General features: G+C 37.7%; 1 protein-coding gene across 4 annotated transcripts in view; it reads right to left on the bottom strand.

Moving 5' to 3' along the window:
- Positions 1-22,792, bottom strand: part of CYB5R4 (cytochrome b5 reductase 4) — an 89,922-nt gene that overhangs the window by 39,185 nt on the left and 27,945 nt on the right. For all 4 annotated transcript variants that reach the window (XM_070633545.1, XM_070633546.1, XM_008513906.2 and 1 more), the window contains exons 4-10: positions 20,353-20,434; positions 13,671-13,700; positions 8,718-8,778; positions 7,604-7,661; positions 5,944-6,037; positions 3,844-3,876; positions 1,469-1,591 (exon numbers count right to left, since the gene is read on the bottom strand). In XM_070633545.1, coding sequence (XP_070489646.1) covers positions 1,469-1,591; positions 3,844-3,876; positions 5,944-6,037; positions 7,604-7,661; positions 8,718-8,778; positions 13,671-13,700; positions 20,353-20,434 — 481 coding nt within the window. The remainder of the gene's footprint in view (positions 1-1,468; positions 1,592-3,843; positions 3,877-5,943; positions 6,038-7,603; positions 7,662-8,717; positions 8,779-13,670; positions 13,701-20,352; positions 20,435-22,792) is intronic.

Here is a 22,792-nt window from a genome sequence, read left to right as displayed (position 1 = left end):
AAATCTAAGACCTGAAACCATAAAAACACCTAGAAGAAAACACAGGCAGTAATAAGCTCCTTGACATTGGTCTTGGTAACGATTTTTTGAACCTGATTCTAAAAGCATACAACTTAATAGCAAAAAACCAGTCTGATCAAAAATGGGCAGAGATCTGAATACAGTCATTCGTCTCTTAACAATGGGGATATATTCTGAGAAATGTGTCATTAGGCAATTTTGTCATTGTGTGAACATCACAGAGTAGACTTACACAAACCTGTATGGTATAGCCTATTACACACTTAGGCTATATTGTACCAATCTTATGGGACCACCGTCAAATATGCCATCCATCATTGACCAACATGTCATCATGTGGCACATGACTGTAGACATTTTTCCGAAGACATACAGATGGCCAACAGGTATTTGAAAAGATGCTCAACATCACTAAGCATCAGGGAAATGCAAATCAAAACCACAATGAGATACACCTCACACCTGTTAGAATGACTATTATCAAAAAGACAAGAAATAACATGTATTGGAGGAAAGGGAATCCATGTGCACTGTTGGTGGGAATGTAAATTGGTGCACCCACTATGGAAAACAGTATGGAAGTTCCTCAAAAAATTAAAAATAGAACTACCATAAGACCCAGCAATTCCACTTCTGGGTATTTATTCGAAGAAAATGAAACACTAATTTGAAAATACATATGCACCTCAATGTTCGCTGCAGCATTATTGACAAAAGCCAAGATACAGAAACAACCTAAGTGTCCACTGATGGATGAATGGATAAAGAAGATGTGTGGAATACTATTCAGCCATTAAAAAGAATGGAATCTTGCCATTTGCAACAACACAGGTGGACCTTGGGGGCATTAGGCTAAGTGAAATAAGTTAGAGAAAGACAAATACTGTATGATCTCACTTATATGTGGAATCTAAAAAACAAAGAAACAAATATACTGAGCTCATAGATACAGAGAACAGATTGGTGGTTGCCAGAAGTAGGAGGTGGGTGAAATGGGTTAAGGGGGTCAAAAGCTATATACTTCCAGCTGTAAAATAAGTAAGTCACAGGGATGTAATGTACTCTATGGTGACCACAGTTAATAATACTGTAATGCATATGTGAAAGTTGCTAAGAGAGTAGATCTTAAAAGTCCTCATCACAAGAAAAAATTTTTTTGGTAACTGTACGGTGACAGATATTAACTAGACTTATTGTGGTGATCATTTCACAACACATACAAATACCAAATCATCAAGTTACACACCTGAAAATAATATAATGTTATATGTCAATTATCTCTCAATTAAAAAAGTGGACAACAGATACAATGTCACTTTTCAACTTTTTAGAGGGAGATAACAAGGACCCTTTGACTCACTCCAAAGTGGCCTTCCAAACTCTGGCACAGTTGTGCCACTAACACAACAATTTCATGAGCACAGAACTCAATAACAGCACAGCATACCTGCATCCTTCTTTGGAACAAGTGAATTATGATTCTCCAGGGGATGACCAAGACATTTCCAAGAAGTATTCTCTTTTTTCTTTAGAACAATCTCTATTTTCCCTACATTCTCAACAATACGCACTGAAAAGAAGAGAAATTCCATGTGTATTCATTGATACTAAATTAAGATTTTATTTTAAAACCTACTTTTCTCAAAGAATCCAAATGTCCCGATCTGATATGAATGACACTAATCATTAGTAAGTTAAATAACATTTTGCGTATGTATTCATCAAAATTGTTTATACCTTATATATGCTGTTAAATCTAGCTTTATTTTAAATTCAGATTAACTTCTTTCAAACGAATTTATCAAGGAGCAAACTAATACGTATTCCTAGTTTTCAAACAAGCTCAAATATAGCCATGGCAACTAATTACCACACAGCTTTAAAAAAAGAAAAAGGAGGGTGACATATAAAAATTAGCCACAGAAGGGACCCACAAAAGCAAATTTAATTTATACTTTTCTAACATTTCTTAGTTGGGATCTGAGTGGGTCTTAGGAGTGAATTCAGTAGATCACTACTGAGCCTAATAAACACAGAAAAAGCCTCTGGAAAATGAGTTCCTATAAAGTGCACATGAACCTTTAATAATTAAAACCCTTTTAGATTATCTTTTTATTTTTCAACAATTAAAAGAGTGTAGAACCTTATAGGTATAATAATAAAATACAGACTTTTATATACTGATTAAATTTTATGGATTGAATGTGCTTTTAAAGACTGAAGTACATTTCATCTTTAGAAACAATCTATCTGTTCTTCCTCACTGTAAACACATAATTCAGTAACAATTTAACAACTTTTTAAGATAGATTAGCCAAATGAATTCAATTAAATGAGCACTAATTTGAAGTTTAAAAAACATAAAAACATGGTCCTTAGTTGTAAACAGCTTAATTTACACAATTTACAGAGCTTACTATGGGATATAGAAAAAGGCAGGCACAGAACCAGTGTAAGGTATTCCGACAGTACTTTAAAACAAGAAACCACACATACTAAAAATATACACATACATATGTAATGGAATATTATTCAGTCTTAAAAAAAAGGAAATCTTGCCATTTGCAACAACATGGATAAACCTGGAGGGCATTACACTAAGAGAAATAAGCAAGACAGAAGACACATCCTGCGTGGTATCACTTATATGTAGAATCTTAAAAAAAAAAAATGTTGAGCTTATGGAAACAGAGTAGAATGGTGGTTGCCAAGGGCTGGGGGCGCAGTGGGAGAAATTGCAAGAGGTTGGTAAAAGAGTACAAACTTTCAGTTGTAAGATGAATAGGGTCTGAGGATCTAATGTATAATATGGTGAGTACAGTTGATAATACTTTATTGTATAACTGAAATCTGCTGTGACAGTGGAGCTTAGATGTTCTCACCAAAAAAACCAAGCTAACTGTGAGGTGATGAATGTGTTAACTCGATTGTGGGAATCCCTTCACAATGTATACATATATCAAATCATCACACTGTACACTTTAAATACATTATAATTTTGTCAATTATATCTCCATAAAGCTAAAAATAAAAAACAAGAAAAATAAGAAACCACCATTCTATGATGAGTCTTCTGTTGTTAAATAGCTGTGTAAAATCCACATTGTGTATTTATATGCAGCAATATTCATAATTTAATATGTTCTGTCAACATTAAACATTTGAATATATACAACTAAGAAAAATCTGTCTGGTCCACTATATTTCCACAAGCTGCATGTCAGGAGTAGAGCAGAGATGAAGGAGGAGGAATAGAAAGGAGACAGGAAGTTTTTCCTAAGGAAAAGGAAAGAACAAAGAGATGAAAGGAATGAGGGGAAAGAAAAAATGGTGAAAAAATCCAGAAACCAGAGAGAGAAGAATATGTTTAAAACTTAGGGGCCAGCCCCGTGGACGAGTGGTTAAGTTCGTGTGCTCTGCTTTGGCAGCCCAGGGTTTTGCCGGTTCGGATCCTGGGCGCGGACATGGCACCGCTCATCAGGCCATGCTGAGGCGGCGTCCAACATAGCGGAGCCAGAAGAACCTACAACTAGAATATACAGCTATGTACTGGGGATCTCTAGGGAGAAGCAGAAAGAAAAAAAAGAAAAGGAAGAAGGCTGGCAACAGATGTTAACTCAGGTGCCAATCTTTAAAAAAAAAACCAATGTATTTGTTTATAAAGAAAACATCACATCTTTGTTTCGCAAAATGAAAATATAGATATGAAAAATAAGACAAATGCTGACTTTCTCTCTCTCTCTCTCCCCATCTGTATGTATATGTGTGTGTGTGTGTGTGTGTGTATGTATGTACACACATAATTATTTTTTGGTAGCTTACCAGAAAAATCTTCTTGAACCGCGTGGCTTAGCTCTGGGAACAAAAAGTATATTTAGTTAAAATCCAACTTCAATTCATACAGTCTGTGAACACCATATAAGATCATTTAAGTGATTCTTTTATGCACCATTTCAAATCTCTCAAGACAAGTAAAACACATTCTGAGAGACCAAAAAAAAGAAACTGTACACAACCAAAATGTAGAGTCAAATTATTTAAATATATACTCATTTCTTCAATTTTTCCATTTCTCTATTAATTAAAGAATAAACAATTGCCCACGAGGGGGTCAGCACACTAGTCCTGAGTATGGGTCTAGTCTGACTATCCTACAAACCAAGAAGGGAGCAGAGCAGGGAGAGCGGCAGCACCTGAAGCCCGCACGCCCCAGTGTGTATACACACAGGTACGGGAGGGGAGGCAGGCTGGCGTGGGGCTCAGCTTTTCCCTTCTTATTGTTTTCTAAAGTTGAATATTAATTCAGTTATTGAGAAAAAAATTACTGAGTATCCACGTGTGCCATGCACTTTCTAGGGGTTATGGATACAATAGTTAGTGAAAAAGGAAAAACCCTATCCTTATGGAACTTACATTCCAAAAGGGGGAGATGCAAGAAATATTTTTACCAACATCTGCTCTAAATTCACTGTGTTAATGGTTATCTGGAACTTGCAAGTTTGCATTATTTTAGTCCTTACAATCCAACATTAGCAACCAAGTGTTTCATATTTTTGACTAGAATTTTGGTTTCTTTTTTATACATGTGCTAGATATAGTTAGCTGCAGTGTGAGCAAAATTAGACACAAGGTATTTGAAACATAATAGATGCTGGCATAGAGACCTTACTTAAGAAAAATCATGACAGTGCTAGTGAATGATATATACTTTTCTAGATATTTGAGTGTTTGGTTAAAACTCTCCCACAAGAGGCAATATACCTTAGCTCTTATGCTAACAAAAAATAGGACATATTTCTAGAAGACAGGTTTAAGTTTTGAGGTTGGTTAATCTAATGAATGGGGAAAAACAAGAAAGAAGAAACATTTATCAGCTCTGATCAGATTCAGGACTAAAGGCCCTTCATTAACATAGTAAAACAGTGAGCTGAGCCCTGAGTTCACTGAGGTCTGGAGAATTTCAGTCTCTGTTTTGCAGAAGTAAATGAAATGTTCTTTACATAAGAATGCATGCTTAAAATGTGGTTTTCATGGTGTTGCTGTTTGTTTCATTTCTACCTTCTAACTAGAAAAACTTTATCTTTGTAAAAGGAGAAAAGGGTGAAATCCTAGAGTCACTATGGGTGAGAAATCAATTAAGAACCTGGTATCTTTGATTCCAGATTTTAGTCATGATTTCTTTCTTCCAAGAGATCTGTAATCTCTCGAAACAGACAGAAATGAAGTGTAAGGTTGGTCTTTGTCCGTGAAAGGACAGGCAGCTGGGGACACAACAGACCCTTGCAGTCCACGCTGCTTTGTTGCTGCCTCTGCCTTCTCATGACAGAGCTGGCAAGAAACAGGCCACTAGCACCTTGTGACGGGTGCTCAGTGGGAGCATGGGACAGACAGGCCTCCGGAGATTTGTCTGCAGGTATCCAGGAAAAGGGGCTTACAAAGCTAGGCCAACAAATATTTCATATTACTGACTCTGACTGCATCTAACTGTTTGAGCTTGGGAAAGGTGAGGTGGTACTGCCACTGCTGGCACTTTCATTAGTATAAAGAAATAACAGGAAAAAACTCATCAAAAATGACAAAAGCATGGGCCGGCCCGGTGGCGCAGTGGTTAAGTTTGCACGTTCAGCTTCTCTGCCGCCCGGGGTTCGCCAGTTCAGATCCCAGGTGCGGACATGGCACTGCTTGGCAAATGCTATGCTGTAGTAGCCGTCCCATGCATAAAGCAGAGGAAGATGGGCATGAATGTTAGCTCATGGCCAGTCTTCCTCAGCAAAAAGAGGATTGGTGGTAGTTAGGTCAGGACTAATCTTCCTCAAAAAAAAAAAATGACAATAGCAGATAAAATTTTACCTCGACTGTAGACCAAGTTATTGCCATACTTAAAGGAAACTGGAGTTGTTTCCGTTAATAAAGAATACTTACCAATATTTATAAGATATGAATAATCCTTGATAATTGTTTCTGCTCTAAAGGAATCATCCTGATGATCGACTATTACTGAGTCTAAAGTGATATCCTTAAACAGAAAGCAAAAAGAAAGATTAAAAAGTAAATTTTTCCCCAAACTTCTAAAACTCTACTTTTAAGGTGATCAGTGGAAGTTCACGTGGCAGTTCTTTACAGAATCTAAGAGCTACATAAACATTACTGTTTTCTCTCTCTCATACGACCCAGTTCTCTTTCAAAGCACATACTGTCATTTTAATTATATATTTGTTTCTGCTTAATATCTACCTTACTCACTTTATCTCTAAGCTCTAAGTAAGGGACTGTCTTTAGAATATTGCTTGGCCCTAGCAGTGCTCATAAACATTTGCTGAATAAATAATCTGGGAAAAAACATTAGAACTGGACCAGAAGGCAAGATATTTGTGTTCATTTTAATCTTTCCACAACTGTGTGATGCTGGGCAAATTACACAACCTCTCAACCTCAGCTTATAAAAAAATAAATTCACTAACAAATTTTTATCTAAAATTTTATCCCAAAACATCTGTTTCTCATTTCTACATAGCCTTGGTACAAGCTATTTTGGTACCTGTCACTTACAACATATACCGAACACATTATTCTACATAGAAACCTTCCCCCTTCCCTTAGTCATCCATCCTCTGTGCTTCACTGATATTACCAACGGGAGTAGACCCAACCTCCCTAGGCCCTGCCCTCTTGGTTTTGGACTGCATGATGAGGAGCCAATAGCAAGAGAGAGTGGAAGGCGGGACAAGCCGTGCCTCTGGCCCTCGGGGCTGTATCAGGCAGAGGCTGCTCACTCCTGCAGAACGATCAAACCACGCTGTAACAGTCAAAGAGGCTCTGCAGCTCAGATGTGGTTCTGCTACTACAGGAGTGGCATGCATTCTCAGAAATTCCTAGCTGCAGAACTTGTCTTTGAATCCATATGCTTCCTCAAGTGTGGGGACCTTGCCAGTTGGAGATGTTCTAAGTTGTCTGCTTATTTATCTGATTTCCCAGCTGGACTGTAAGCCCCATGAAGGCCAAGTATCTATGTATCTGGCCCATCATGAGATCCCTGAAATCTAAGATAGTGCTGCAAATAAAGTAGGTGTTCAATACATACTTGGTAAATGAATTAACTCCTTAATTTTAGTTTCAAGAGGGCATCTTAACCCCAACAGTGGTTTAAACATACTAAGCCACAGCAGTACAGTCTCTCCTGTCTCTCGAATTCCAATTTACGTGCAGGAAATTAGTTCTTATGGTGACGTTAACTGGGATTCTCTCTTCTGTTATCCACGCTTTTTAAAAAAATCACAGAAAAGCACATAAAGTACTTCCTGGTCCAGTTTTTTTCTAAGACGCTATAGCATGGTTGTCAAGACACACACTCTGGAGCCAGCTTGCCTGGGTTCAAAATACTAGATCTGCCACTTCCTGTGTGACTTTGGGTAAACTACTTAATCTTTGTCGCCTTATCTGTAAAATACAGATAACGAAAGGATCTACCTTACAGAGTTGCTGTGAGTAAACCAGTTAACACAAGAAGAGTGCTTAGAAAAGTATCTGCACATGGCTAACATTTATTATTTACTCTTTTTATTCTGATTTTAAACATGTTTACCTTCTGTTTAGTATATATGACAATGGTGACCAAGGAGTCTGTTTGGAACCAGTCATAGCTGTAAAATAATAAAAAGAGAATAATAATTATATCGACAACCACATATATTAATATACGTTAAATCAGTAAGTGTATGACTTTATATGTGGTTTAAAATACAAATATGACAAAATAAACACCTGATTTTAAATACATGGCTTAAAATATACAGTGAGAAATATACTTCTCTAGGTAAACATTTTTCTAAATAATCAGTGGTCTTACCATCATATAACTGGCAATTATTTCCAAATTTAAAATATTTCCATGTGTTTCAACTTGGATACAAACAATATCCTTGACAAGATACTTTTTATAAAAGTTACACATCTTACCAAAATTCTCTTTTATCAGAGCAGTAATACAATACAACATATTTTCTTAAGGAGCATTATGAAATCACATGCTTATGACCTTTTGCTCCTCCCTGTCACAATATACCATTACTCAAGAAATTAATTCATCAAGGTTGTTTGATGGATCAACAGTAGCTCAGGGTAAAACTAAGCCTTACGTTATGTAAAAGCTGTTGAATAAATTATGGTATGGTCATACGATGGAATGTAGACAAAAAGTGCCACTGCAGAATATTTATGACATAAGAAATTGCTCATAGAATATATTGTAACACCAATATTATCAAAATAGAGTAATATGGGAATAGGTATTGGTATTATATGAATCAAACTGGGTGGAACAGACAAAATATTAAGAGTATATATCTAGGATTGATGGATTACAACTGATTTTATCACTTTCTTTTGTATTTCTCTACATCTTCCAAGTTTTCTACCATGAATGCATATTTTATAATCCAAAAAAATTTTTGATTAGTTTTTAAAAGTTGTGGTGTTTAAAATGGATCAAACTTCAGTTACATTAAAAATTCATGTTTACAGAACAGCTCCTTCTCCGACAATGCCTGATAAATGAGAGACTACAGTTCTTGCGTGTCAAAAAGTATGATTAATACAGTAAGCAATAAATCAAACCCGGAACTGTTTTATTGTTTTAAATGTGTATGTTTTGACGTAGATCTGATTTAGCTTTAAAAAAGTAAAACAAGAACGCGTACCTTGGAGAACTAGGACCTTCTCTGGCAAGTGTATCTGTCGCTTGGCTCTTGGGAAGCATGCCTTCACAAAGAAAAACAAAACAGCTACAGTCCATCCATGGAGCATGTTTCTTTTCAGTAAACTTATTAAAATATTATAAGAGGACACAAACCACAGATGACTACTCAATGAGTTATCATAGAGTAAAACACACCCTTGTAGCCAGCACCACCTTGTGCCCCCTCCCAATCACCGCCCTTCCCCCAAGGGTAACCAGTACTCTAACTTTCAACATCATTAGTTTTTGCCTGTATTTGACCTTTATAAAAATGGAATCATAAGATATGCTCTCTTTCAGTCTGGCTTTTTTGTCTGCATGATGAACATTATAGTTCTTATGTCAAATAAGCATGATTGATAGTAAGCAATAAATCAAACCTAGAGGTTTCTGAGATTGTATCCATGCTGTTGAATGCATCCGTAGTTTGTTCCTTTTTACTACTGAATATTATTACAGTGTATAATTGTACTGAAATTTATTCATTCACCTGTTCATGGACATTTGGGTTGTTTCCAGTTTTTGGCTATTATAAATAGTGCTGTTAAAAATATTCTTGTAGGGGGGCCGGCCCAGCGGCATGTCAGTTAAGTTCACACATTCTGCTTTGGCGGCCTGGGGTTCCCCGGTTTGGATCCTGGATGCAGACCTGCACACCGCTTGTCAAGCCATGCTATGGCAGGCGTCCCACATATAAAGTAGAGGAAGATGGGCATGGATGTTAGCTCAGGGCCAGTCTTCCTCAGCAAAAAGGGGAGGATTGGTTCAGGGCTAATCTTTCTCAAATCAATCAATCAATAAATAATAAAAAAATAAACTAAAAAATATTCTCGTAGCGGGGCCAGCCCACTGGCACAGTGGTTAAGTTCGCATGTTCCACTTCGGTGGCCTGGATTTTGCTGGTTCGGATCCCAGGTGCAGACCTCTGCACCGCTTGTCAAGCCATGCTGTGTCAGGCGTCTCACATATAAAGGAGAGGAAGATGGGCACGGATGTTAGCTCAGGTCCAGTCTTCCTCAGCAACAAGAGGAGGATTGGTAGCAGATGTTAGTTAAGGGATAATCCTCCTCCTCAAAAAAAAATATTCCTGTAGGGCCAGCCTGGTGGCACAGCAGTTGAGTCTGCACATTCTGCTTCGGCAGCCCAGGGTTCACCGGTTCAGATCCTGGGTGCAGACCTACGTACTGCCTGTCAAGCCATGCTGTGGCAGGCATCCCACATATAAAGTAGAGGGCCAGTCTTCCTCAGAAGAAAGAGGAGGATTGGCGGCAGATGTTAGCTCAGGACTAACCTTCCTCAAAAAAAAAAATTCTTGTATATGTATATATACATTCTTAAAGCAGACATATCCAAATTTCTGGTAGGTATGTAGGGTGTGTCTATGTTTAGCTTTAGTACATACTGCTAAACAGATTTCTAAAGTGGTTGTGCCAATTTACACTTTTTACCAGAAGGGTCTGCGAGTTCCAGTTGCGCCACCACCTCATTCACACATGGTGTTCTTTTCCCATCTTTGTCATTCTTGTGGGGATGCATCAACATAGCATTTTAAAAGCCCTCTAAAGCTGTGGTTTTCAAATTGTTTTAGAAAACTCTGAGACATGGAAGAACTCTGGAGATTCTGTCAACATTAAGTATTTTCCTCCCACAACAGGAGTGTATTGTTTGCATCTGTAAGCTTTCGTTTGGAAAAAAAGAGTATAGCTGCTAAAAGACTTTTGAAAGTTCCTCCATTAATTATATTTGGATTTCTCAAACTGTGCAAGAAAAAAATTAATGTTTAGTTTCTGCTAAGTCTTGGAATTCTCAAATTATATATAGTCACAGTAATTATATAAAGTTAGAGCTGGGAGGCACCTTTGAGAGAAGCTAGTTCAGAGGGTTTCAGGATTCTTTCTAGCCACAGAATCTTCTGTTTAAACCCAAGCTTAAGTACAAACACAAGATGTCAAATAGCCGCATCTTTTTGGATAAGGCTGATCGTGAGCCCTGAGCTCAGGCCTTACTCAGATTCTCTTTTCCATGTAACTCTGCAGAACACAGTCATTTTCACATAAACAAAGGGAGTCTCAGAGAGGTGACAGAACAAAGCCACAGTTATGAACTAACTAGCAGTGAACACTAGGAAGAACGCTCTACTACACAACTACGGGTATGACAACAAGACTACAATAATTAAAATGTAATTTTTCTCTAATTTCATAAAAAATAAAAGGTAACCTTACTAAATTGAGAAGCACTCAATAATATTTTATTAAGAGATTAATGTCATTTACCTTTTGGAGGTCCCTTAGATATATAAATAAAAAATAAATGCATCATAATCTGACTTTCTATAAGAAAATGCTATCAACAAAATTCATAAATCATTAGTTAATTTTGATCTTATAAGACCTGATTAGGACGAGGAAATCTGGATTTGAGCTCAGGGTCAGCACTGTGATCTTATGAAAAACACTGTTTCCTCTTCCTCAAATTCAAACTGGTAATGAAATCGCCCTGCAATCTCACGAGAGACCAAATGAGACAATTTGCAAATATTCTAAAGAACTACACAGTATCACGCAAGCATAACTTACTAGAACAGAATGATGTCATAGGCTGTGGAACATGTCTTGATTTCAACACTTGCCAAACAAAACAAAACAAAACCCCTTACATATAATATCCTTCTGGAAAAGTTGAAGGAATAAAATAATTAATTAAAGTTAGGTGGACTGAATGAACATTCTCCTCCCCAAAAGTGCTGATTGATGGACTGAGGTCAATTCGAAGGGATTGAGTCTCTAGTGGAACACTATAGTACAGTCAGTCATGTGTCACAGAAAGACATTTCGGTCAATGACAGACCACATATACAATGGAGGTCCCATAAGATCAGTACCATACAGCCTAGGTGTGTAGGAGGCTATACCATCTAGGTTTATATCAGTACTGTAAGAAAGGGAGAAATCTTCCTCTGCCCTGTTAGGTCCTTCTGGATGGTCTAAGAATTAAATTGACATGAGACAGATTAACAGGAGAAAAATGAACAAAAGTTTAATAAATCTATACACGGGAGAAACCCAGGAAAATCAAGTAATTGGTCAAAGCTCTCTTAAAGACTTTCGTGGGCTAAAGATAAAAGAAGATGTTGGGGGTGGCAAGAGTCAGGGACTTCCAAGGGAAGGCAGGCAATTCACAGGCAGGTGAAAAGGAGGAAATGTTTGGAAAACAAGTGTTTGGCCACAGAGAAACAGAAGAACACAGAAAGGAGCCCAACACACAGGCTTTTCTAGGTTCCTATCTACCACCTAGGTCATGTTAGTCTAGGTGACCGCTCACTTCCTCAGACAGGTTATTTTATCCGAATTCTTTTAGGCAGTTAAGGGATAGGCAACAAGAAAAACTTTCTGAGTCTTTTGCTTCTTAGAAATAATCAGCCTAAAATGATCCTCATGTTAAACGAGACACATTTTGGGGTGGCAAATTCTGTTCCCCTTCAGTACATTCTATGAAGTTCACACAAGGATGAAAACGCCTAACGATGCATTTCTCAGAACATATCCCTGATGTTTAGCAATGCGTAGCTGTAGTCTATCTCATTCAGTATTTTAAATAGCTGTTTGAATAATGACATAGAAGGCAAGCAGATCACATGTGCAAATATATAGCCTTACGACATAGACTGAAGTGAGCCAAATATGAAAAGCAGCTAATAAATATAAACACAAATGTTATAATCTTATAGGATCCAAGGTCATAAGGTAACTGTACTGGCCAGGCCACTTGTGGAATGTTATATACCATTCTTAAGGTCACCTTTAACTGAGATATAGTTACATGCAGTGCAATCCAAAGGAAGGCAACAGGAAAGTAAAGGTTCTGGAAGCCATATGTGGCGGGAAAGTAAATGCCCAGTCCATCAGTAATTAGCCTTTAAGCAAAGGTTGTTTGTCTAGCATCATCAGATCAGAGTCAATCATCAGATGAAGCCTAAGATCAGTCCTTCACGTAAAGCAATGTTATACTATCAGACAAACAACTCCAGGCGTTAACCCCACTCTGCATAAATTAGTATACATACAGACTATTTTCTCTAGTTAAAAAAGAAAATATGGAGCCAGCCCCGTGGCCGAGTGGTTAAGTTTGCATGCTCCGCTTCGGTGGCCTGGGGTTTGCTGGTTCAGATCCTGGACATGGATCTACACACAGCTCATCAAGCCATGCTGTGACAGCATCCCACATAGAAGAACTAGAATGACCTACAGCTAGGAGATTATACAACTATGTACTGGGACTTTGGGCGAAGAAAAAAGAGGGGAAGATTGGCAACAGATGTTAGTTCAGGACCAATCTTCCTCATCAAAAAAAAAAAAGTGTAAAAAAAAATTCATCTGGCAATCTAGCTTGTTAGCTGAATTTCTCTAACTTTCTTTTGGAAACAGGGAGGAAAAAAACCTATTTCTAAACATACCTTAATAACACAGTTCAGTCAGAGTAGCCCCATGTATTTCATAAAAGTCAGTACTAACCACCACATCAAACTTTCTTGGGAGGTAGAGGAAGTGTTAGTCACAATTTCAAGTCACACTGAATGGCTGAAGAAGCCAGAGGCGCTGAGCCCAGAGAAGAGCACCTGTATGCAAACAGGAGGTGACTGGTTCAGTCTCGCTTCTGAGGGTGGAACTCCTACTCACTACAGCTGTTCAAGCTGAGGGCAGATGAACACACGTTCAGGGATGCTACAGAAGGGACCACTGCAAGAGTAATGGCTGGAATAAGGGATCTGTAAAGCGCTCTCAAATCCTCTAAGTTTAGACAAGTAAAGACATCTCTTGTACTAAAAAAATCTAATACCCTAATTCTGTGAAGAAATATTACACATAATCATGTGAATATGATTCATTTTTTACTATAAATTTATAAGACTTACCATTTAAGACTTTCTTTTCTTCATGATAGTCTGTACAGTGATTTAAAAAAAAAAAGTTAGATAGGAATACCATAACATCAAAGAGAATATCAGTTAATATTACTGATTGAAAGATTACAGCCCTGTTCTTGAAGGGCTTTCTTCTAAGGCCTGAGGAGAGAAACAAGGCTAATAAGTAGATAGCTTATGCTTCAAATAAGTAACTTTCATCTTTGAAGACTGTCAGGCTATTTCTCCAGGTGTTTGTCTCCCACTTCACTGGGCTTTTTCCTACTTCTTTGAACATTTTTTTCTAACATCTTGGTTAATTTCTTTAGAAAGAATAGGAAAGACCAAGTTTTGTCCAGGTTATCATATTCTAAATTATCAAATTCCAAACTAGTCACAATTATCCAGAATTTATTAGATTATACTTTATAAATGAGACATACATGTTAAAACCCCAAAGAAAGACACCTTATTATCTTTCTCTTTTCTCTAGGTCAGTACTTAAAAGGATTATTGTTACTCCAAATTTAAATGGCCTAAGTGCCGAAAATATGTTACAACTTTCACTTGTATATACAAAGCAATTATGAGTGTTTCAATCCAGAAAAAATTTAACAGGCATTTCTTTCAGGATGGCAGCCAACTCACAAATCCACATTATCTCTTGATCACCACAAGCAGTACACCATTTGGTCAAAATAAAACCCTCAGCAAGTTGTCACAGCTAAAAACAACTAATAAATAAAATGACAAGCTAACGCAAAATATCCAAGTAGTAAAGTGATAGACATCACTTTTGTTAAGGTGACATCACCTTGTTTTATAGAAAAAGAAACCAAAGTACTTAAATCAAAGCTTTCAAATTTTTATGTTCTGATTTTCAATCAACCAGAGATTCCATTATTACCTCCACTTCACTCACCTATCATAAAATAATCTTGATCCACGAGGCCCGATGACCATCCTTTTTGTTTATTTTCCCCAGTTTACCAAAATAGTTTCATAGCTGAAAAGGATCTTAAGATATAGCAAATTATCATCTGTCCCCTATTTAAGACTGAAAGTCAGAAGGTAAAGACCTGAATGAAATTTACAGCCCTTCAGCAGCAAAGCCAAGATGAGACTTTATCTCCTCTGAAACTTAGCATCCTGTTTCTCACTATGCCAGTGCTAGAGTTAATACTTCCTGAAAAGACAAAGGACCCAAAAACCATTTAAGTTATACCTCAAAGTGACCTTTGTTTATCAAATGCCAGACAGAAATCCAGTCATGACAGTTTGCAAGGGGTCACTGATGTCCCCACTTGGTCATTTACTTTCATCCCGTCAGTTTCATCTGTCTTTGCTACTGCAGTCGTGATTATTTTTTTTATCTTAGAACAAATAGCAAACTCATGGTAACACAAGTAAATTAAATCTATCTCAGTGTACCACACAGCTGGCAGTTTGATGAATCTCATTTGTCATGCAAAACAATTTGTTTTTATCTAAGAGGCTCAGAGATTTTGAAAAATTGCCCCAAGTAATTTATTTCTAGAGAAATATATATATTATCTCATATGATTTACTTCCTGCCTGATGTGAATTGATTTGAATCTGTCACAACTTTCTGGATCCTACTAAGTTAGTAATTTTTTTCCCTGAGTGCTTTTTTTAGTACAAGAAGTACCAGTAGGAAGAGAATTTTAATAAGTTTTTACTTAACACAATATATAGAGAATATCATCATTTCAACATATAATCACTGTAAAAATTATGAGTTATTTTACATTCTTTTTTTTTTAAACTGAGTCTTGAAACACAGTGAGTATTTTACACTTGTAGCATGTCTCAATTTGGACTAGACACATTTCCAGTGTTCAATAGTCACATGTGGCTAGTGGCTACAACAATGACGGCAAAGGACGAGTAAGGGCAAAAAGTAAGAACATTTTTTCATCTTTGCCAGAGAACGAAGTGTTCTACATAAATAAATAATCAGTAACTGAAGCTTACCTTTTTAAGTAAAGTTTCTCCTTTTATTCATTATCGATCTCTTTCTAAAGCACAATACAAACTATAATACTTTTTAAACAAAGGATTAGAAAAAAAATACTGACTCTTTGCTTGATAAGGATCCACTAATATTATGTTTTATATTCTGAGGCTGTTAGCTTTTCTATTCTTCCTAGACACTCACGCATTTCACCACTGCCACACTAGAAACCACCAGATAAGTTGAAAACTATCCTCTTAGAACCCCACAGTTGTGAAGATGCCCACAAAATGCCAATTCTGGGTCCCCCCTGCATTGGCGTCTGGCAGGTTACCCCACAAAGGATGGTGTCAGGGGTCTCGTATTGAAACATGCCCATGTATAAAATTCCTCTTCAGTATAGCCACTGGCCCCCCACCCCTCAAAGCCTCATGTCAGCAACAGTCTCTTTCCACCTACTGTTCCCACTTCATCTCTGTTTTCATCCTTTCCCATTTCATCTAGAAGTTCTACTTGTAGAGGGAACACATGCCCTAGCTTGTCAGGGAGTGACAGTTTACCCTCTGATATGCCAGCATATTTACTAATAGAGCCCCCTTTCATTCTCAAGACTGCCCCAGTTTGGACTATTACATGGTTACCCCAGCTAATAGTCTCTGTCAATAAGACTCAGGCAGGCAGAGTTCAATGATCGTCCCAGCCTACAGATGAAAGACCTAAGCGGTACTGTTAAAACAAAGCTTCATCTTAATTATCACCAACACTCCTTAGCTGTGACGCATTACTCTGTCCCTTTTACACGGTCTACTTGCTCTGGTCAAGAGTTAAAGACTATATCTTGCTAGATCCTAAGTCTCCGTTATGAAAACCCGATCCATTTACTTGCAATCCACGCTTTCCTGATCTGTAAAATTCTTGTCTTTGCTTCCTAATGCCTTGCAAGTTGTCTCACGTCACTAGCTCCTACTGGCCTCACCCCAGCAAAACACTTACAATCCAAAAAGGCCTTAGAATGAAACAGATTCACAACCTTACTCTCACATGCCGTGTCAATAATACTACTACTTTATTTTTCACAGAAACAGAACCATCTTTCGTGGTAAAATACATGAGCACATGTTGGTTTACACCTGATAACTGTAGGGATACAAAAAGGAATGGGAAAAGTAGCCTGAGTATCGCAGCAGTGGAGGGGCAAAGGCAGCCACAACAGCAACAACCACTTGACTGTCCCCACCACCTGCTGCTTCTCATGCACCAGGTGGTGAGCAAACATTACTTCATTTAATGCTCACAATGACATTGTCTCGAAATGTGCCTCAAAAAACACTCAAATCTGTTAACCAATGCCAAAAAACCCAACAGTTTCTGAGTGGCAGAGATGAGATTTGAACCCATGTCAGTCTCTATGAAACTTGCATTCTTTGTACAGATCACGCTGCCTCAGTAATCAGTATCACGGCTAGACAGTGTTAAAAAAGGAAACTTTCTGTGTGATTTCAGACAAAGTGCCATCTGTTCAGCAGCTTAAATGATGCTCTTCTGATGAGGAGAACTATGGGGCCAGGCATACCCGTGCCTACGAGGAAAGGTGAGAGGAAATAGGACAGCAGCGGCGGGAACAGAGGAAAAAAAAAAGGAAACTATTAATTCATGAATAGCACACAGTATCTCAGAGCCCATCTCTCATTCTGGGTAAGAAATGTGTTTACGCTCCCCAGAACCAGGGTGTGAAGAGGAGAAGGAATTCTCATAACAGTTTAGTTCTTTAAAATTAGGACTGAGTCAGAAACTCTGTTTCCTCATCCCTTCTGAATTTGGTATCACGGTTTTGTTTTTTGTTTTTTTGAACAGTCTTAACTATATTTCATCCCTGTTACTGAATTTTAGGTTGTCATTTATTTTCTCTCAGCATGTTCAAGACACTATTGTATTGCTTTCTAGATTCCATTGTTCTAGTAAATTAGCTGTAACAACTAGTAAATTACACTAGTAAATTAGCTGTCATTTTACTAATCACTGGTTTCTTAGAAAATCTGTCTCTCTCTGGCTGTTTTTCATATCTTTTCATTGTCTTTGGTGCTCTGCAGTTTTACTACAAAGAGTCTACATGTGGCTTTCTTTTTATTTATCTCATTTGGGATTTACTGAACTTGATGAATTTGAGGATTTGTGACATTAATTCTGGAAAATTCTCAGCCATTACCCCTTCAGATGCAGCCTCTTCCTCATTCCCACTACTACTTCCTTCTGGAAATCAGATTATAAGTGTTAGATCTTTTTACTCTATCCTTCATGTCTCGTGCATATTTTTCTATCCTTTTGTTCCTCTGTGCCACATTCTGTATAACTTCTACTGCTCAATTTTGCAGTTCACTGAACTTTTTTACTGTCTAAACTCTTTGGCTATTCATGCCATGTACTTTTAAATTTCATCAGCTCTATTTTTCATTTCTAGAAGTTCTATTTATTTTTTTTCAATTTTACATTATTATTTTTAGCAATCTCTTGTTTTTTACTCATGTTACCCATTCAATCTTATTTTCCTAAACATTTCAAACATAATTATTTTTATTCTGTATATGAATAATGAAGTCCTGGGGTGAAATTCTGCTACTGTTTCTGCTGACTTGTTTCCGCATGTGTTGTCTAATTTTTTATTGTACACTAATAATTGTCTTATTTGTACCTATGGGAATTTTGAGGGGTTTAGTTGGAAAGTGTGTTCCACCATTAAAATCTATACACATCTACCAAGCAGCCCGGGAAACCGGTAATGAGAGACCATTTTATTTCTTGGTTTGAGGTTTCTGAGACCACATAGGTGGTATACATTTGAATTCCCAACTCTTCTGTGGGCAGGACTATGGTTACAAATTCTCAGAGGAAATTTCTCTTTCCTCCTCAACATCACCCATAAACGAGGTAAAGGCATACAAGATACCCTGACATCTTCCTTTGTTGTTCAACAGATTTTTTCAAGCTTTCCCATTTCACTGATCACATAGACCTTCAAGAGTCCAAGCCATAGGCAGGGACCTCAGTTCCAACTCCTGTCTTTACAGACCCAAGATCTGGTTTTCCGGCCCCTGTGTGACTATTACAATTCTTATGTGGCTCTTAAGTTCCCAGTATCTAGATAAGTGCTTGGGGGAAACAAAGACTTCAGAGCTTGCTTATCACTCCAGGCTGCTGCTTCTATCTGCTCAACTCCCTTTTCATTTGGATATCTGGGGATTTCCTTGTGAACTAATCTGCTCATTTTAAATAATGTTTGTTGTATTTGTTGAAGCATTTTGAGGATTATCTGTCTTTCATTTCCAGGGAGAAAGGAAGGAAACCAGAAAAGTCCTTCTACTAATTTCATGTCTCCTATGGAACACAAGCCTAAGGAGCCTGGCATACATTCTGATTACCCTGAACGGTATCACAGAAGAACATGTGACCTTTGTACCAGATTGTACAAATAAGAAACATAATGTTCATGATGAGGTTAAATTAGCCATTTAGAAATTTTAGTTAAGATCATATTATTTCTGCTGGCAATCAATCAGTGAACTTAGGAGCCAATTAAGAGGAGAAAGGGACTGGCTGACAAAAGAAAACTGATTTGGAAGAATCTTCAGACACTAAAGTTCAAAGTACTTTGCTTTTGGTATACATACATATTGATTATTTGTTTTATAGTAAAAGAAAGAAAAAGAAATAATCCTTTCTGAGCATTTACTATACTCCCTGTGCAAGGAACTTTACTTACGTTAATTCTTAGCCCTATGAAGCATTGTACAGATTAAAAAACTGAGGCTCAGAGATAGAAACTGGCCCAAAGAGTGCACAGCCAATAGGCCATGGAGCGAGGGTTCAAAGCTAGGTATGCCTGGGCTACTTCCACACTGCTGATAGAGGCCTCTGGCAATAAGGCCTTGAACTACAAAACTCACTGAACTAAATAAATAGTAGAAGACTCGGGTTGAACAAGCCAATTTATTCCCAACGTGGGCAGTCAAAGTCAAGAGTTACTCAAAAGAAACAACTACCATTCCTTCTACTGGAAAGGATTAAGCAAAGTAGCCCCGTTCCTCCTATTGCATGTCTAAAATTTTCAAAGGGTGCTCTTCTGCAAGGAGCTGAGGTGGTAAAGAGAAGATCAGCACCACGCAGACTGCAGAGCCCCAGGTCAGAAGGTAAGCGAAAGAAACGGTTGTATTTTTAAAGTAGTTTAAAACTAGAACATGGGTTTCTATGGCAAAGAGGCAAGCAGCAGGAAGGTTCAAGGCAAATGGGAGACAAAGATGAGAGGGAAAATGTCACTAACTTTTTATATTTTCTGATTTTTGAGTCACGTGAATATGTTACATATTCAGAAAATTAAATTCTAGAAAACTAGTATAAAAGTCAACTCTAACCAAGTGTTCTAGCTAACCTGTGTAACAACGGAATAAAAGATGAATGAAAACTAAATAAGGAGTAAATAAAGTTATTCCACTCCCACTATTCTTCACACTATGAATTTTCCCTCAAAACACATCAAGATTTTCAGATGAAGTCATTGTTTCATCCTAAAGCAGAACTAAAGCAAACCTTTACAGTGGCTAGACAGGAGGCCAGTGAAAAGGGGAACGATATAATCATTTATTTAAATCTATCTGTTGAAATACAAGTTAAAAAAAGTACAAGCGTGTCGCACATCGATGCCAGCTTAGCGCTGGCCCCACTTACCTTTAGGAGCAGCAGGTTTAACCGCCATTCTGCCAACCAGGCACTCCTTTAGCATGGACTCATAATTGACCCACCGATGAACCTGAAATGGGGGACAAATGACAGAAAAGCAACATGACTCTAACTCCATGAGATGCTCTAATTTTATCCTGAGCAAAACTAAACATTGCTACACTGCTCTGGAAAGCTAAGAAGCAGACTCAATTAGCCAACAAGGGAGTGACAGAAAGCAGCGTACACAGCGACTGCTTAGGACAAAGTTCTCAAAGTGTTGTCTACAGACCTCTGGAGGGTCCTGACACCCTTTCAGATATCCAAGAGGTCTCATTTCATTTCATAATAATACTGAGATGTCATTTGCCTTGAAATTGTGTTGACATTCTCACAGATATCAAAAAAGCAATGGTGGGTAAGAGCGCTTGGTTCCTAGAACTAATCCAGGCCGTGCTTTCAATCTGTATATCCTTCACCACCACGGCCCTAAGGGGGTGGGGGAGTTGGTTTCATTTAAGAACATCCTTCATGAAGTAGCAAAAACCGTTAATTTTCTTAAATCTCAACCCTTGACTATAGGTCTTTTTTATATTCTGTGTGACAAAACAAGAAACTCTCAAAAACACTGCTGCTGCACAGTAAGACGGTCTCCCTGAGGAAAACACTTAGACAACTGTCTGACTTGCAAACTGAACTGAGCTTTTTTCCTGAAAGGTGCGTTTATATCTGTAAAAGAAAACAATGACTGATAAACGAACTGGTTATTCAGACTTGGGTAGCTGATAGACATTTTCTTGAAAATGAACGAAATGAGACTGTCACTTCAAGGAAAACAACCAAGAGTATTTGTTGTAAGACTTACTGGTGAAAATTAAATTTAAACAAACTTTCTGGAGGGCACCTTCTCAACCTACATTAAAAGCCTTAAAACATGCAGCTCTTTCACTCAGTACTTCAGGAATTTACCTGAGAAAATACCTGCATATACATAAAGATGGAGGTACCAGGACGCTCATCACAGTACTCTTTATACTAGCAAAATACTGCAACCAACCTTAATGTCCAATTGTAAAAGACCCATAGAGGAAAATCATATGTTATTCAATAAAATACTATATAATCACTAAAATAATCAGGTCAAATAATTCTGATATCAGAATCTTGACGTATGTTCCTAAGTAAATAAATATACACTAAAATAGAAAATATGTAAAAAATATATATATAATTCTACATGGGCACTCATTTAATATTATAAATTGAAATTTCTTTTAGCAAGTATTTATGGAGCACTCAATAATGTGTACAGCAGCATCTCTGGGGATACAGGGTTGGGCAGAGTGTTAACAGAGAGCCAAAGGAGAAAGATATTCAAGGAGGTAAAGGTATGGGGTTTATCCATCAGAGCCCTGGCGATTTGCTCAAAGAACTTCAGTTTCCTCAAAGTAAGATGCATGTTGAGAATATTCACCTTGATACAGTCTTTTTAGGGCCTCCAATGCCAAGCTAATGACTTTACATTTATTGCACCGTCACTGGAGAGCCTCTGAAAGCTGCAGAGCAAGGTGCTAAGATGACTCTTTAAGAGTACTAACCTAGCTCTGACCTTATCTAAATTGGTACTGAAGGGAAAGATCTCAGGACGGTATAAAAATAGGGCTGGAGAGGGTGATGATGACTTGATCTAAGGCAGTGGGAAGAGCGAAGGGTGCAATGTTTAAAGACAGTATCACAGGATTCAGCAGTGACTGGATGCTGGGCCACAACGAGAGAAGGCAAAGATTACTCAAGTGGCTTCAAGTCCCACTACCAGAAATAGGAAACGGGGGAAAAAAAGGGAAGAAGACAAGTTGATATTATTTGAGGGCACGCTGTGTTGAAGTGCCAACAGGTTATCAAATCGCCCATCAAGCATTTGGAGATACGAAACAAGAGATCAGGAGTGGGATCAAAACTAGAGACAGAAATGTGACAATAAAGAAATTACTTAATATTCTCTATACGACTCAAATACAGGCATGCGCACATAATGACGTTTCAGTCAATGACACACCACATATACAACGGTCGTCCCATCAGGTTAGTGCCATACAGCCTCGGTGTGTAGTAGGCTGGGCCATCTAGGTTTGTGTGAGTTCACTCTATGATGTTCGCACAAAGATGAAATCGCCTAACAATGCATTTCTCAGAACATATCCCCATCATTAAGCAGCTCGTGACTGTACTAGGCACAAATAAATTCTTCAATATTTAAAGATATAAGAAGCTTCACTACAGTTTCTAGAATATAAAGTTGTTTACTTCTGTGGTGAGTAAAAGTCATAAATAAACATTACTGGTCTTACGAAAGCCAAGGGGAATGCAGCAATCTGGTAACTGAAGTATTGTTTAAACTGCTAAAGAGCTTAACACAGCAGTTCTTCTGACTCCCCCAAACACAAGGTTA

The sequence above is a fragment of the Equus przewalskii genome, chromosome 9, assembly GCF_037783145.1.
Source record: "Equus przewalskii isolate Varuska chromosome 9, EquPr2, whole genome shotgun sequence".
NCBI classification, from domain to species: domain Eukaryota; kingdom Metazoa; phylum Chordata; class Mammalia; order Perissodactyla; family Equidae; genus Equus; species Equus przewalskii.
This window is presented reverse-complemented; position numbering and strand designations above follow the sequence as displayed.